At 41.1% G+C, this 18,307-nt stretch overlaps 1 protein-coding gene across 1 annotated transcript in view; it reads right to left on the bottom strand.

The window, feature by feature from the left end:
- The window catches only part of COL11A1 (collagen type XI alpha 1 chain), a 528,076-nt gene extending 511,971 nt beyond the window's left edge, over nucleotides 1-16,105 (bottom strand). Inside the window, exon 1 of the mRNA XM_033916645.1 lies at nucleotides 15,670-16,105. Within this exon, the coding sequence (XP_033772536.1) occupies nucleotides 15,670-15,787 (118 nt within the window). The 5' untranslated portion in view covers nucleotides 15,788-16,105. The remainder of the gene's footprint in view (nucleotides 1-15,669) is intronic.
- Between the last annotated feature and the right edge of the window lie 2,202 nt (nucleotides 16,106-18,307).

The following is an 18,307-nucleotide window of genomic DNA, read 5'->3' as shown; positions in this document are numbered from 1 at the left end:
TTGAAAGATTTAGGGACACTTTTACTCAAACGTGTTAAGCATGAATTAATGCATCCTGGTGTTGGGAGATTTTAAGTTGTCAGATGTGGATTGAAATGTCTTTTCTGTAGAAGCTATCAAAAGTGGAGAGATCCTGAACTCTGTACAAAAGGATTCTTCTTGGGCAGATGGTAATTGAACCCAGAAGAAAAAGAGTGATACTGGACTGTATTTTTATACATATAAAAAGATTTCTAATGGCTTACTAGGTATCTACCTAAATTCCAATGACCTCACAGTATGATTTGATATAGCAGCCAAAGTGATTCCTGAATTTCAAAAACAGTGGAGTAGAAAAATGGGAAAACACCTACATGATGGGTAGGATGGGAAGATGTAAGAGATGTAAAGGTTCAGTGGAGTAAACTGTAAGAAATTATTAAGAAGTAACAAATCAAGTTGACTTTTCAAAAGAGGCAGTTGCGAAAGTACAAGAGTTATCTGAAAGAGACACAGAGAAGAAATTAATTCACTCCTAGTTCTCCTTCTTTTTCAAACCCTCATCTCTTTCTCTTATCTTTGGTGACTTAAGCATCCATGTTGATGACCCCTCTGACTCCTACACTTCCAGGTTTTTTATCCTAAGATCCTTAAACAATCTCCAGCTGTGCTCCACCTCCAAACTGAGTTCTCGCGGGAAGTGGCGCGGGACCAGGCAAACAACCTTGTGCACCGCTTCACTAAAGAGGAGTCAGCCAGCAGTCGGAGGAAGCCAGCCAGCCTGGTGCGCCGCTCTCAGCGAAGCGCCGCATCCAAAAGTTTTTTTTTAAAAAAAAGGTACGCGCGGGAGGCATCAGGGAGGAGGAAGAGGGCCAGGGCCTGCCTGCCACCTGCCTGGGGGGTAAGGAGGAAGAGACCGGGGCCTGCCTTGTGTGCCGTGTCCAGCGAGGGAGAGCGGCCGCATTAGAATAAGGTAAGGGGGCACACTTTGGGTATTCACTCCATAAGATGCACCCTAATTTCCACCCACTTTTTTTGGGGGAAAAAAGTGCGTCTAATGGAGTGAAAAATACGGCAAATACATTTTCCATTCTCTCGTTCAAGATTAACCCACAGTGACTCTTCCTAATATGTGATTTTAACATGTCAGATGTTGATTGGAATATCCCTATTGTGGGACCTTCTAGAAGAAGGGAAATCCTGTATCCTCTACAAGGAGAACTGCAACTGTTTGAGCTTTTGGTAATGGAGCCCATGTAGGATGTGCTATATTGAACTTAGGGCTCCTTTTGTCAAGCCGCGCTAGCGGTTTAACGTGTAATAGCGTGTGTTAAACCGCCAGCCACGCTAGCCACTACTGTCTCCTCTTGAGCAGGCGGTAGTTTTTGGCCAGCACAGGGGTTAGCGCATGATGAAAAGTCACACGCGTTAACCCTGCTAGCGTGGCTTGATAAAAGGAGCCCTTAGTGTTTACAAATGAGGAAAATGTTTTTGATGTTATAGTGGGAGATCATTGGCATCCAGTGCATGGTGCATGGTGTGGTTTAATATTAAGGTGTAGAGAGGTCTCTTTCAAAAATAAAGAATCTAGACTTTGAGAGTGGTTATTAAAAATGTTTTTTTAAGTATAAAGATATTACATTTCTGAATCAAAAAATTAGAATGTACCCAGACGTCTCCAGAATAACACAAAAAATGAGGAAACAATTTTTGCTTTTGAGACCCCAGGTTTTAAAATTAGGAGCAACTTTTGTATTAAGATTTCCATGCAAATGTTTGGTTAATTTTAAAGGAATTAAGTACATTTACTTTGATTCCACACAGTTATCTAGATTTATTGTAGATAGCGCAGTGGTGACAGTGAGCACCCCTACCAATAGACAAATATAACACTCGTAATTAGGAATTTTTGGGTCCATTTCAGGCTGTCTTCTTTTTTTTTTTTCCTTTGATTCTATTATTATGATGAAGTAATAATATCTGACTATTTGAAAACTCCTTCTCCAATTATTGTGGACTAATTTATGGTAGAAATATATTATATTTTCCATTGGGCAAGTCCCTCCTATTCATACCCTTCTCCTCCACTGCCACCTCCAGACTCCGTCCCTTCTATCTTGCTGCACCATATGCATGGAACAAACTGCCTGAATCATTACATCAGGTGCTGTCTCTAAACAGTCTTCAAATCCAAGTTAAAGGCCCACTTTTTCGATGCTGCTTTCTACTACTAACTCTCACTCACCATAAAATTATCCTTGTCCATCCTACCTCTGCAGGAAACTCCCCAACCCTATACAGTATGTCCGAAGAGCTGCATATGCTTTTCAGCACTATAGAAATGATAAATAGTAGCGGTAGAAGTAGTAGAAGTGAAATTGCAAAATTGGAAAAGATGAGGAGAAGTTGACGGGAGATGAGTTAAAACAGATGCTCAAGAAGGACAAGATAAAAGCAGAAATGCTACAGAATTTTGTGTGAAATTTATTGAAGGATGGCTTAGGAAATCATTGCCACTTGTTGGAAAAGATACACTTTGTAGAATAGTATACACCGCTTACACAACAAAGTGTTTGGTAGAGCTAGAAAAACCCGAAAGTTGGCAAAACCATGAGAAGCAGGCAGCTCAGATTCTGATGAGTATGCTGAAAGATCTGTTCAATGGCTCTTTGGAGATAGTTGTGGTTACGTGGGATGAGAGAAGGGCAGATAGGGTCAAAAAGGCAGCAGGGTGGAGGTTAGAAATTACAGACCTGTTAGTCTGACGTGGTGGTCTGAAAATTAATGGAAACTCTGTCTGAAAAAAAAGGATGGTACACGATTTCGAATTTGGTAAGATGTGTGATGTGAGGCAACGTGGGTTTTACTAAATAAAATCTGATCCATTCATTTGAAAATGAGATCAAACGCATTTGCTAGGGATGTGCATAAGGCAAATATTTTTAGTTCATTTTCTGTTTGTTTTACACTTTTTGGGGGGGTTTTCTGGCTCGTTAAATAAAACTTTTCACCCACAGTAGAATTTGTTAGTGCTAATTGATTTGATGTGTGCTAATTTGTAGCTTTGTGCTTGTTAAATTGATATAGTATGCACTAAACTTAAGGTCTGCTAACAAACCAAAGATCCCTTTGACAAGCCACAGTAGTGATTCCCACGCAGCAAATGCATCACAGCTACTCAGTTCCTATGGGCTCTCTTGCATTTGCCACACCAGTACTCACTACTGTGCTTTCTAAAAGGGGCCTCAAATGTGTGCCAACAAGCTGCATACATTGAAAACAAATTTCAGGAAAATACGTTGTTTCTTCAACAAAGTTTGGTTAATCTAACTAAATTTTGCAAACCCTGAATCAGAATATAGCCATGCAATATTTCTGTTGTGCAGGATTTGGCTGAAATGTGTAATTCACTTTCCACATAGAACCATGTACATCAGTGGTCTCAAACTGAAACCCTTTGCAGGGCTACATTTTGGATTTGTAGGTACGTGGAGGGCCAAAGAAAAAAATAGTTAATGCCTTATTAAAGAAATGACAATTTTGCATGAGGTAAAACTCTTCATATAGTTAATTAAATATTTTCTTTAACTTTTAAAGGAAAGATAATGCAAATATAGAAATTAGAAATTTTTAAAAATGAAGAAAATATTTCTCTAATTCATCAATATTATATATAAGGGAATCTTTCTGCTCTCACCATATCTATTTTTAGGTAGTCAACTGTTGAAGTGTCATTGATTCAAAATCTTCAACCAATTATTTTGCATGTACTTTTTGAAGCTGCTTGGCTGCCTCCCTGATTTCACTTCAGAGGCTCAGGGCAGAAGAGCCTAAAAGGGCAATTCTATAAATTGACTCTTTTTTTTTTTTCCTTTATTCATTTTCGAACTTACACTAAGTGTGACAATATATCCAAATAAATTAACAATAAATATATCACTTAATAATCATCAATGGTATAAATGATGTGCTCTTATCTCCCACCCTTCCCACCCTTTCCTATCATATAACCAATACCTTATACAATAAGTAACAATAAAATTACCCCTCTCCCCCCTCTCACAATTTGAACTTGTAAATTTAAGGGAAAAGAATGTCATCTAATCAGTACAATACTTTGTTTAATGGCTCCCACACATCTTGAAATTTTCTTATAAATTGACTCTTAAAAATAGGCAGCAATTGTGCGTATAAGTTATGGGATAATAGCACTAATGTACGTGACTGGCGCCATTAATTAGCATTTATGCATGCAGGCGCTATCTGCTGCTATTACATAATCACATAGTAAATAATAGCAGATAAAGACCTGTGTGGTCCATCCAGTCTGCCCAACAGTCGCTTTCATTATCAAGGCCATGTGGAACCATTTGACTTGCTAAGTTCCACTAATGAGAAATTTCTCAGTCCCTCTTGATGGTATTTAATGTTCATCTGACCTAATAGTGACACAATCACTTCTGCAGTTTCTTGCTGTGAGCTAGTGACAGGTGGCAAAATCTATAAAATGGCATAATAGATTTAGATGCCCCATGCCTTGTGCCACTATAAGTTGTCTATCCACCATCCCCACCCCCCGAGACATGCAAGACCTATACTCAGATGATATGAATGTGGGACAAAAATATGCACACTAGCTCCTGATCCATCCTTGCCATTTTCAGGGCTTATTATATGAATGAGAGCTGTATAGGCATAGCATATCTAAGATGATGCATTGTAGCACCAGTATATCAGCTCAAGTAAATTGCTCTGTATTAATACATCAATACAGAGATTAGGCTTTTTTGACACCATTGTATGAACTCGTAAACCATTCAGATTTGACTGGTTTCAGTCATTAGAAGGCGGTATATAAGCTTTGAATAAACAATAAATAAGTCTGCCCTGCATTGGCCTACTTCCCAGGTACCGAGGTAGCATCAAAACCCACTCCAACCCATCCCGATCTGTCTCGCCACATCTGGGACACAGACCTTAGAAGTCCATCTGGGCATCGGAATCGCTTCCCCACTGCTGGAGCTGCTGGCAAAAGGCTAATTTCAGCCCATCCCAATCTGTCTTCCCACATACAGGACACAGACCATAGAAGTCATTCCAGCATCGGCTTCACTTCTCCACTGCTATAACATATGCATCAAATTTGCTTACGGTGTGTCCAAGGGGGGCATAAATGAATGGAGTATGGCGAATCATGAGCGCGTATGAGATAGTCATGCAACTTACAGACATTTTAGAAACAGCTAAAACCTATCTTTTCTCCAAATACCTGACTAGTTGACTCATTCAAATAAACGATTTGTTAAATGTTTATAATCTTTTGTAAACCGCCTAGAACCTTTGGGAACGCGGTCTATAAGTATAATGTTAATGTTATGCACACTTAAGGGCACACCTAGGTGTAACTGCTGGCACCAACTTAGGCTAATATGCTATAGAGAAAGATGTTAGCTCTAACCGCACGGCATAGGGGAACCTTAAATACTTATGCCAGTTTATAGAATTGTCCACCTAAGTCACTAGTTACATAGAAAGAAAGAGCCGAAGCGATTTAGGGCTCCTTTTACTAAGCCGCGTATCGCGCATGCTAAATTGCCACCTGTGCTAGGACCTTAACGCCAGCATTGAGCTGGCATTAGTTCTAGTCGCGTAGCGTGGGTTAGCTGGCGCTAAAAACGCTACGCGGCTTAGTAAAAGGAGCCCTTAGTCACTATTAGATAAATCAGATAAACATTAAAGACTAGCAAGAGGAACGGATAACTTTCTTATTAGAAGCTAGAAGATAAATTAGCAACAGCATACCTGTAGAAATCTTTTGCCAACAAATCAAAAATTCATCATCTGGAAAAAAAAATAATCTCCACAAATATTTTTTTTTTTCTTATCATTGAGATAAGAAGACTGTGGCCCCTTTTACAAAGCTGTGCTAGTGATTCTGCCGGAGTGAATGCCCCAAAACCCATTCAGTTCCTGTGGGTCATTTACCACAGCTTTGCACAGGGGCAGCTTTTACCACAGCTTTGGGAAAGGTGCCCCTAGTCAGCATGGAGACACTCGGTTTTAGAGTGGAGGAGTGGCCTAATGGTTAAAGCAACGGGTTGAGAAGAAAGGAAGCCCAGTTCAAATCCTACTGTAGCTCCTTGTGGTTTGGGGTAAGTCAGGGGGGAATTCATCAGTGTGGGCTACTGTTAAGACAGGTTATTTTACCACAAGTTATGCTATTTTAGCACAATGTCTCGTTGTTTAGAATGGGCCTTATTTTTTAAAATAGCACAACTTGTGGTAAAATAACCTGTCTTAACAGTAGCCCACATTGATGAATTCCCCCCTTAGTTCCTGGGAGTCGTCCTTGACACAGCAGAAATAAAACACTTCACATACCCAGAAGACATCACAATTGTGCTTCCAATATCGACAGCCTCACCCGACGCCACTACTACCATCAACTAATGTTTTCACATTATAGAAAAATTGATCCTCATCTCAGCCCAGATAAGAGCAAAACCAAATTCATCTGGCTGGGTCCCCCCAACCAACCCACTGTACTCGCTGAAGATCACATGTGGCAACAAAGATTTACCCCCAGAACTATAAGCCCGAATTCTAGGAGTGGAAATAGACAACTGCCTAACCATGAAACACCACATGCATGCAATAATTAAATCATCATTCCACATGAAGCGAAACTAAGAACCATCAGAAAAAACTTTGATGAAGGAGCTTTCCAAATCCTAGTGCAATTCATAATTTTATCTAGGCTAGACTTCTGCAGCATGACACTTGCTCTTTGCTCAAAAACACTTTTATCCCACTTACAAGCAGTCCAAAATGCAGCAGTTAGCTGAAAATTAGAGAATGACACGGTGACAAAATTCATCACCGTTCCCGTCCCCGCGGATAACCGCGGGAAATAATCCCATGTCATTTTCTAGTGTCTATTTCAACCTCAGTCCTTCTACACCAGCATTCTTCAAAGCAAAGCTTGTGGGTCAGTGACTGTGCTTATGTGAGCCAAGGATAATGAAGCCATTGTGACATCACTGATGTGATTGGCTCTTAGGCACTGGTGGAATGAGGCATTATGACATCACAATATCTACTCTGAATACCAGAGACTGTCATTCTTTAGTGTCCTATCTCAGCCTCAGTCCTTCTACACCAGCATTCTTCAAAGCAAAGCTTGCGGGTCAGTGGTTGTGGCCATTCATACTCTGATTCTTCCCTCTCTCCTTACAGATATGACATGAAGAATGGTTTCCCGCGGTTATCTGCGGGGACGGGAATGGTGATGAATTTATGTCACCGTGTCATTCTCTACTGGAAATCTGAACACCTATAGCCCTTCTACATAAAACTACACTGGCTGCCCATAGCTGTGAGAATCAAGTTTAAAACATCACAGCCTTGAAGATCTTGGTGGGAAACACCCCCACCTATCTAACTGAACTAGTCACACAGCTTTGAGGTGCTGCCAATAGATACTCCACCCAAAACCTGATGCAACTCAAATTCCCATAATGCAAAAACATCAAGTCCATGAAACAACTCATCACGTCATCCACCCAATATCAAATAACAGAGTTCTGGATCCTCTACACTACGATTCTGTAATCATTACCTTAAATTCAGAAAACTTGTAAAAGCCTATTTGTATCAAGATGGAGAACCAGCCATGAACATATACCAATGATTAACTGGCATAATGATTCATCACTGACTAATAAAACTTCCTGAGAATATCTACCCTAAAGCTACTGTAACGGTACCGTCAATAACTTTGGACATTGTAATCTCCAGGGTAATCCTGTAACTGTAACCACAATAACTGTACACTGTAACCTTCTAGGTATTGTAACTCAGCTTCTGACATTGAACTGAATAGGTAAAGGTGGAATAGAAAACCTGATTAACATAGCATAACATTCTCCCATGGCAAATGTACTGAAGCCCATTCAATTCCTATGGGCTTTCGTGTATTTGCTGCGGGAGAATCGCCACTGTGGTTCTGGCAAAAGGGTCCCTTAATTCTCTATTGGCTAAGGTACAAACTCAGATTGTGAGCCCTCCAGGGATTAGAAAAATACCTACTATACTTAAATGTACACCACGTTCAATCTTGCATATGGTATATAAGAAATTAAAATAAATCCCACCAGCATGCTTATCTGCACAAAGTCAGATATTTTTTTAGCTGTGCATATACTCTGCCAGCCAGATTTATGGATAAAATGGTAAGATTTTTTCTCTTAAGAAAGGATGTATATATGATTTAAAAAATGTCATATCTGAACTTGAAACTTTTTTTGGAAAATTCTTTAAAAACCGACCCCCACTTTTACAAAGCCACAGTAGAGGTTTCCTACCGTGGCCCGGAGCACTAAATGCTCCAACGCTGCTCTGATGCTAATAGGAATTCTATTGGCGTCAGAAAAGCATCGGGAGCATTTAGTGCTCCGGGCTACAGTAGAAACCTCTCCCAGAGCTTAATAAATCGGGAGGGGTTGAGGGGGGGGGGGGAGTTGCTGAATGCAATTACCTAATTGGTTGAGTACATTAGTACAATGTCATATTCATGAATCCTCTGACCTATACACAACAAAATTTTACGACTTAAATGTGCACCAAAATGTGTTGAAAGTACTGTAGCAGAATTCACTAATCTGTCCAATCTGTATTTTGGTTTTGTTTAATATTTAGGGCTCCTTTTACAAATTTGTCCCCCGTGTCATTCTCTACTACTGTACCCTTCTCTTCAACCACCCAATTCTAGACTCCGTCCCTTCTACCTTGCTGCACCGTAAGCTTGGAACAGCCTGCCAGAATCCTTACAGCAGGCTCCATCTCTGGCAGTGTTCAAGGCCCAGTTAAAAGCCCACCTCTTTGAGAGTGTTTTTGACTCCTAACTCCTCTCACCTTGGATTCTGCATCCCCAACCCTAGATGTCATGTCTGTCTGTCCAAGTTAGATTGTAAGCTCTTCCGAGCAGGGACCATTTATAAATGTCAAAATGTACAGCGCTGCATATACCTTTCTGCGCTATATAAGTGATAAGTGGTAGTAGTCATTTTACAAGACAATATACAGCAGATGTATCTCCATCATAGCCCAAGCAGAGCTTTAAAAACAATGTCATGTTTATTCTGTTATTTAAATAGAGCCCATTAAATTGAACAAATTAATCCCCCCTTACAAAACTGTAGCAGTTTTTAGCGCTGGCCGCAGCAGTAACAGCTCTGACGCTCACAGAATTCCTCTGAGTATCGGAGCTGTTACCACCGCGGCCGGCGCTAAAAAACGCGCTACAGTTTTATAAAAAGGGAGGGAGGGTAAATATTTATATAACAAGAAAATTACTAAATCTGAAACAACTGTAAATACGCTTAGAGTAGAGTATATCATAAAGCACAGATCTAAACTTTTGTATGCATTAATACAATTTTCTTCTATGTACAGTATTCAAAAAATCCTAAGTATTTCAATGGTATTGTTTATTCTCTCTTTCCAAGTCTTCATTTCCATCTGTGCTTTATAGCAAGTTTTATTAGGGGGAAAGGGGGGTTGCAAGCAAGGCCTTTTTATAATTCTGATCCTATGTAGCATTAAAGATACTTTATACAAGAGTAAGAAAGAATTTGAAATTCTTCTAAGGGCTCCTTTTACAAAGGTGTGTTAGGGCCTTAACGCACGGAATAGCGCGCGCTAAAATGCCGTATGCGCTAGCCACTACTGCCTCCTCTTGAGCAGGCGGTAGTTTTTCGGGTAGCACGCGCTATAGCGTGCGCTAATCTGGTGCGTGCGCTAAAAATGCTAGCACACCTTTGTTAAAGGAGCCCTAAATTTTCTTTGCACATATTATACTTTTGTTGAAGCTGGCAAATGTGCCTTCAGCAAAAATGATTTTTCTTCTTGTCTATATAGCGATCATACTTCTGTGTCAGCAAACGCTCCTACAGCCACTTTATCCTTCGACTATGGAATCAGCTGCCTGCACAACCAGAAACACTAGACTCATTGGCTTTCCAAAGAGCAGTACGGACTCTCCTTATTCTGTTAAAATGACATCACCAAAGAGACTCCCTGCCCTATATGCCTCCTTCTATGTACTTCCTGTTTCTATCTAGTCCTGTCCTCGGATTTAGTTTGTGACTGTCTTCTTGTAGCCTGTTCTGAGCTTTTTGGGAGGACGGGATAAAAATCGAAATAAATAAATAAAAAGTGTGGCGGAGGCAAAACAAAACTGTTGACACATCCGTTTGGAATATCAATGTTTAAAAAAAATTTTAATTAGAGCAACTCGAACTGATCAGGCTCTCTGTCCTGTGCTCTGAAAGCATTTGCTGTGGAGATTGAACCATTTCACCTGCTGATCCCTGGGACTCCAACAATTTTTGGAAGTGGGACCACCAGCAGTAACTCAGTGTTTCCTTACGTTTCTCTCATTCATTTTTGTTTGATTGTTTTTTACTCTTACACTGTGAGAGAGATAGTTGTACGTCATGGTGGGGGGAAATCATGTTTGAAATAAGCACTTTTACCTTAACTGCAAATTTGCACCTATTTATTTTGAAAAACAAATGTCTAAAGTATGCCCTATAGCAGTGGTTCCCAACCCTGTCCTGGAGGAACACCAGGCCAATTGGGTTTTCAGGCTAGCCCTAATGAATATGCATGAAGCAAATTTGCATGCCTATCACTTCCATCATATGCAAATCTCTCTCATGCATATTCATTAGGGCTAGCCTGAAAACCCGATTGGCCTGGTGTTCCTCCAGGACAGGGTTGGGAATCACTGCCCTATAGAAATAATAGAGATATCAAAAGATTCTTTTTATACTTTGATTAATGTTTTACACCTCTCTTTATGAAGCTATACTAGTGTTTTTTATCGCTGGCCGCAGCGATAAAAGTTCCAATGCTCATAGAGCCAGCGATAAAAAAATGTTAACGTGGCTTCATAAATTGGGGGAGGAGGGGTGTTTAATGTGGCAATATAACCTTTGCTCCAGGAAGACTCTCACCGTGGCAGTGGCCCATCTTTGTTTCAATCAACACAGGCCCCAGATTCTTCTGAACATTTGTTGTGTACCCACTTTGGCATTTTTTTCTTTTCGAACACAGAAATCTCGGGACCCCTGGGGGAAGATGTTTTAATGGAAACAAGGACCGTGTCGGGTCCCCATTTTCTAAAGCAAATGTGGATTTGAACCGTCACGTGCTACTGCGCAACATTTTCTTGGCTGCGTCAAGTACATCTGTTCTGCAGTTTCCTTTGTTTTGGGGTTTTTTTTCATAATATAATCTATTTAATACATTTGTGAAACAATAGAAAGGCATCAAAATCGCATGTGACTTATTAAATAATTTTTGGCAAGACCCTCACGAAATATATAGGAGCTCCTTTACTAAAGCTGTTGCAAAAAGTTGTCTTAGTGCACCCCTTATGCTTTTCTGCACAGTAAGGCCACTTGAGCCCCAGCCGGAAAATGGCACATTTTCCCATTTTCTGAATGAATGGCCATGCGCTAATTTTGCCATTAGTGTGTGACCATTATAAAAACTTACCACATGAGCCCCTACTATCATCTATTATGTAGGCAATAAGGGCCCCCACACTGCACCCATGCTAATCAATTAGCGCAGGGCAATGCCTCACATGCTAACTGATTAGCTTTATCACACCCACTCTCCACCCCCTAACACACCCCCTTTGAGCAAAATATAAAAAACAGCATGTGGTATATGTGAGTAAGAAGTCACATTTACCATGGGGCGCCAGCACACTATGCTCTAGTGCTTACTGAAGTTTAGTAAAAGGATCCCATTGCAAATGTGACCTTTATTAGTGATAAACATTAACATCACATGTCATTGAGGGCTCTGGTATATAGGAACCCAACAAAAGGTGATATGCTTTTGAAATCGTCTCTGCGAGATGAAAAGAGCAAATTATATAGGTTGTGAGAAGGATTTAAAGAGATGCTTTTTAGAGATTAAATATCGTTTGTCTGCTCCAACTCTTTCTTCCATGAGACAGAGAACCCGAGGGGCCTGACGGACACCTGCTCTTTAAAGTAGTAAAATATATTATTAAGGGAAGCCCTTTTTATAGGTAAATCAATACATTATTATTACTAAGATTATAAGTAAACTTACTAAATAATCTTAGGAAATGTGACTGCTCTGCTGAGTTCAAAGACACACTTTATTTTGTAAACTGAATATTCTACCTAGTACCATTGTTTTCACCATTACACTTCGCCCTATGTATTCATGGGGGTTCGGGGCAGAGCCGGCCCGCGAATATGAAAAAACCGTGAATAATATTTGGGCCGGTTCTGCCCCTAACCCCCGCTTCCCCTGGCTATTTTAAGCCTTGAAAGCCCCCCCTTAAGCCTTACCTGGTGGTCTGGTGGGTTTTTAGGCAGGAACGATCTTTCCATGCTCCTGCCCCATGCAGATCGCTCACAGGAAATGGCTGCCTTGAGCCCCCGTAGGCTCTCGAGCCATTTCCTGTGAGCGATCTGCATGGGACAGGAGCGTGGGAAGATCATTCCTAACTGAAAACCCGCTAGACCACCAGGTAAGGCTTAAGGAGGAGGGGGGGGGGCTTTCAGGGCATAAATAGCCCGAAAAATGAAAGTGATTTTTTTTCATTTAAAACCGTGAATAAACGAATCCGTAGATACAGAATTCGTGAATATGGAGGGAGAAGTGTATATAAAATGGCACCATTGATACTCTCACTGGCGCCATTTATTATAATGCTCACACCCCCTCTTTTACTCATTTGCGGTAGAGGTTTCTACCATGGCCCAGAGTACTAAATGCTCCAACGCTGCTCCAGCACTCATACAGTTCCTAAGAGCGTTGGAGCAGCGTCGGAGCATTCGGCACTCCGGGCCGCAGTACTACCGTGGCTTAGTAAAAGGGACCACAGTGTTAATCATGGAGTCTACCCAATTGTGTACACTACCTAAAGATTCAAGGGGGGCGCTGAAAAGTTCTCCGCCCAATCAAGAACAGAATAACCTGGAAATGGTCCAATGAAGCAATGCCAAAACATAGAATTTTGTTTCTGCAAATTGGCACTTGACGAAATAAGATAACACTCTTTTCAGCCACAGTGGCAAAATAATGCTCAGAATTTAGGAAGCTGGTTGGTTGGGCTGAGAACTTTTCAGCGCCCCCCCTCATAGATCCGAATGACACATTAAATGGAATTGATTTAATCAAATCCTGGTGAAATAGAATGTGCAGTGATTGTGATTAAACATGAAAGTATTTTAAAATAAGGAGCCTATTGTCAGTAAAGTTGTAAACTGCGAGCTATTATATAGAGCAGGGGTAGGGAACTCCGATCCTCGAGAGCCGTATTCCAGTTGGGTTTTCAGGATTTCCCCAATGAATGTGCAGGAGATCTATTTGCATGCACTGCTTTCAATGCATATTCATCGGGGAAATCCTGAAAACCCGACTGGAATACAGCTCTCGAGGACCGGAGTTCCCTACCCCTGATAGAGGAACTGCTTCATTCATGATTCAGCCAAGTGATCACGACAGCAGTCTTTTCCAGCACCCCAAGTGACTATTCCTTGACTTTGAAGTTTTCATAATGATAGAGAATATCTAAATACTATTATTTTTAATTACCTCCTTGGTACTCTATGTGGGAAAATTTAGCACCCCTCTTGGCTAGAAATAAACTACTTCAGGAAGCTTAAATGACTATGTTCTTTTCCAGCAAATGTAAGAATGGGGACACGACCTAAAGATGTAATCTAGTATTTTAGGCTGTCCAGTTTTTTTCATTCTCTCCAACACTAAAAACTATCATTAAGCTTTTTAGCAAGTCAGATTTGATTTTCTTTGCTTACTGAATCTTACCTAAACTTTTCTATTATATGAACAGTGCTTTTATTTAGGAAAGAATGGATGCTTTATTACTAGTACTGTAGAATTTGCTTAAACACGCTGTCCTAACAACGATATAAGTTTGGAATGTTTCATACCTGATCAAATTCCCACATGATAAATGTCTACCACACCTTCTTTCTATTTGCAAATTTAATTACAAAATCATACTTATGTACCCAGATTTAACCAGTGCTGCATTATCAGTTATTATCCCGAGTTTGTTCATTAAACCAGCAGGGGGCAGAACAAACCAACATAGTTAACCAGGTAAAGACTGAATGGAAAACCTGATCACCTTTTTTAAAATTTCCTGCATACTAACAGGCAACTTCAAATTGGGAGCCAGCACCCTAACTAGCATATCACATTCCAAATCAAAGCAGACCAGAAGGCGTGCATAACAAGAAGCACACTGAAAAGATCATAGCCCTTAACATTTTAAGCGTGCTTTGAAATTCCTGCCAGTGGTTACCAATAAGATATCTTTAAATATGTGCACAGAAGTAAAACACCTCCAGCTGTGGGGTTTCTTTTAATACAGACGCTTAACCTGGCAGCTCCTGAAACTAGAGGATTAGCTTTTTGAAATGAATTGAGCTGTTGCAGGCAGTGGGTACAGTTTCTTGACTGGCTCTGTTATCCAATTTCACCCAGGAGTTTACGTTAAGACAGGGGTCTCAAAGTCCCTCCTCGAGGGCCGCAATCCAGTTGGGTTTTCAGGATTTCCCCAATGAATATGCATGAGATCTATGTGCATGCACCGCTTTCAATGCATATTCATTGGGGAAATCCTGAAAACCTGACTGGATTGCGGACCCCTCGAGGAGGGACTTTGAGATCCCTGCGTTAAGGTTTACGTTATTGCCATATCCCTCCCCCTTCCCTTCCCTGTACTTGTCTGACTGTGACAGTCCCCCCCCCATCCCCCAACGGAGAAACCCATCCATCTCTAGAAGGCTCATTAAACTCAAAAGGAATTCCACCCTGCTAACCGTGTTCATAGACACCTAACGGACCACTAGTCCCACTGGGCAACCGCTTACAGGAAGAAAAAATAAATCCTTCATGGCTAGCTTTAGCAGAAGCATTTACTGTTCATTTCTACTGTTTTACTATGCTATAACATCCAAGTCTTATTTCCAGATGGAATGTTTTCTTCTTGTCCCCCTATGATCCCTTTCATATCTTAATCTGGAAAAAAAGCAGTTTTAGAAACCTCCTGTATACAAGTAAAGGGCTGACAGAAGACAAAAAGTATGACTATTTTAACCCTTCTCTGTTTTCTATGAGGAAAAAAAAAAACAGCAACCCTGCTCAAGTCTTAAGATTTCATATCTTGTAGAGTTATTTCAAGGGAATGTAGCTGAAAAAAGAAAGTCACTGTCTACTTTGAAGCTGGCTAGAATTTACAATAAACTGTTGATAAAAATTAAATGTGGTCACAGTTGGCAAACCCCCCCCCCCCCCCCCCCCCCAGATATTTATGATCAGCAGGTTTTTCTCGTCTACTGCTTGTCTTTCTGTAAATGGACTAAGAATCTCCTTGGGGACTTAATTTAATTCCAGAAGTGATGCTTTTGGACTTTCTGGTGTTGAAACAAGGATCCCCCAATAACAGTCCCGTGTAATCTTATCTACTCAGCCTGTAGATCTGCTCCTCTAAAATCTTTCAGTTGTACTATTGATTTTTTTTTTTTTTTTCCTGCCACCTTTTCGGGGGAACTGACAAGGAGCGGATCTTTTGACGGCTTAGGAAACGATCCTTTCCTCTCTTACCTCCTCTGACCTCTGCCGCCTGCAGAACGAAAGTAAAAGTGACGAGAGCAGCGGTGATCACGGAATCCCAGCGCCGCCTTTTCGTCTTCCACCTTGTGGACCACCTCCGCACCTCCATGATCACAACCGAGAATAAAAAGCGGGGCAGCTTCACTTTGCACCACTTCCGACCCTTCCACAATCCCAGATGTAATTTCTCATACAGCCATAAGGGAAAACCAAAAGTTTTGGCTTTGCGATGGGGGGGAAAGAGGATTCCTGATGCGCTTGGTTGGGACTGGGGAGGGAGGGGGGGTTGGGGGACTACTTTTCTAGCCAGTCAGGGCAGGCCCTAGCTGCGATGCTTCCTCCCTGGTGTCCTTCCTTCAGACTGAGGAAGGCACGCGGGCTTTAATCAAAATGCAAAGAGTTTTCTCGATCCTCCTTCATGCTCCTCTGTCAGGGGGCAGGGCCACATCACCCAAGAGCCCCCCCCCCCCCAACCCACTGACATCCCCAGCTGTCCCCAGTAGCAAATCATAGACACGCTCTACCAAGCCAGGACCCCTCCCCACGCCAGCAGCTCAAACTCTGACTGTGTCCTCACCCTCCCTCTCTTCCCCCCCCCCAAAAAAAAAGGTGGGGTGGGGGGATATTTTACCAAGAATGAAAGGAATGGTAGGGAAGAGTGAGACTGAAGCAAACGGCTTCACTTGAAATACTAGCTCCTTTTTTTTTTTTTGCTGTCTCAGCTGTTCCTCCATCTCTTTTCTTGGAATTACCTTACGTTCACTGATAAAAGGATTGTGCAGAGGAGGGGCACTTAAAATCCATGGTCTGTCCCAAAAGTGCAATGCCCCTTCATGGGAAAATATTGACGGGCTTTTGATCCCGCTGCTTTATTTTGAACTATTCTCACTGACAAGGAACTGGAAATTGCAGGAAACAAAATACTGTAACGCATCACAGAGAGACATGGGACCCAGGCTAAATCTGTCAAGTCCAATGAATGCACTAAAAAAAAACAACAACCAAAAAAGCCAACATTCTGGGCAAATGATTAATACTACCCTCGCCTCAAATAGAGTGAATTAGTGAAATAGTGGAGTGTACACTGTTTTATTTGTGATTATTGTACTACAATCATATTGTAGTCAAATATCTGCCAGCAGGAGATCACTATAACATCGTTAAATTTCAGAATGCTTAGATATAATAAAATTAAGAAGCAAACCGTTGTCTATTGGAGTCATAATAAAATATGTAATCGTGCAACCTGTTTAAAAAGTTGTGTGTTTTTTTTTAAATGCAGACTTAAACTGGAAGGATCAGCTTTTTCCTAGGGAATATTTTCTAGGGAATAATTTGAGCTGGTGTCGATGAGTAGTAATTCTCGACTAGCTCTGTAATCTGATTTCGCCCAGGAGTTTGCACTAAGGCTACGATGGCCATGCCTTGTGTCCCTCCCCCTTCCCCGTACTTGTCTGAATGTGACAGTTCCTCATTTCAGGAAGCAGAAACACATCCAGCTAAAGAGGGGATCGTTACTTTCAAAGGAAATCTACCCTGCTAGCCACATTCACAGACACCTAAGAGACCTCTGGTCATTGCTCTCAGAATTTTAAAAAAACCTTCCTTTCTAGCTTTTACCAAATCAAAAGGGATGTTATCAATGTGGGCTACTGTTAAGATGTGTTATTTTACTGTTAGCAATTAGGTCTCATTGCATAAAATGGGACTTATAGTAGAATAGCACATTAGTGGTAAAATAATGTGTCTTAATGGTAGCCCACATTGATAACTGCTAATCATTTATACTCTTTTTCAGAGTTTTGCCTGATTTAACTACATATCCATGTCTAGACAATTTTCCTGTCCTGTGTGACCTGTTTCATTACCTTACCTTACATTACATTAGTGACTTCTATTCCGCCTGTACCTTGCAGTTCTAAGCGGATTACAGAGTAAGATAGCTGGACATTTCCAGGAATTTACAAATAACAGTATAAGGTAGCTAGACATTTCCAAGAAGTTACAATTTACAGTATAAGATAGCTGGATAACAGTATAAGGTAGTTGGACATTTCCAGGAAGTTACAATTTACAGCATAAGGTAGCTGGACATTGCCAAGAAGTTGCCTTTTTGGGGATGATTACATAGTAGATGCAGGGGACGCTTATATAGGGGATGCAAGGGAATTACAGAGTAAGGGTGTTGAATAGAAGGGAGTAGTTTTAGAGACCCCAACACTTCCTTGCAAGTGATGCATTTTAACTCACACCTTTTTTTTCCAAGGCAAGTTATGCTCAGATTTCCCTTCCCCTAGTGATCTCAAAATCTAAGTTTGCACCTGAGGGTTAAGTCAGGAGTGTCACAGCTGCTTTGGTGCATTCCTGCCCCACCCAGTTTGGTAACATCAGCATATGGGAGGCCAATGGATGGTTTACATTGTCATTGCAGCCTGCACAGCTGCACTGGCCACACATAGCTATGGCCTTGGGTTAAGTGACTTTCCCAAGGTCGCAAGCAGCCACGGTGTGACTCACACCAAGCTGCTTCATATGGCAAAAAAAAAAAAAGCTCCACTTCTTGTAAAGCAAACAGACAAAATGAGACCACTTGCACACGTGTGAGAGATAAGCAATGGTAAAAAAAAAA

Source organism: Geotrypetes seraphini, chromosome 12 (genome assembly GCF_902459505.1).
Source record: "Geotrypetes seraphini chromosome 12, aGeoSer1.1, whole genome shotgun sequence".
Classification (NCBI taxonomy): Eukaryota; Metazoa; Chordata; class Amphibia; order Gymnophiona; family Dermophiidae; genus Geotrypetes; species Geotrypetes seraphini.
Note: the sequence above shows the minus strand (reverse complement) of the source record. Positions and strands in the feature narration are given on the sequence as shown.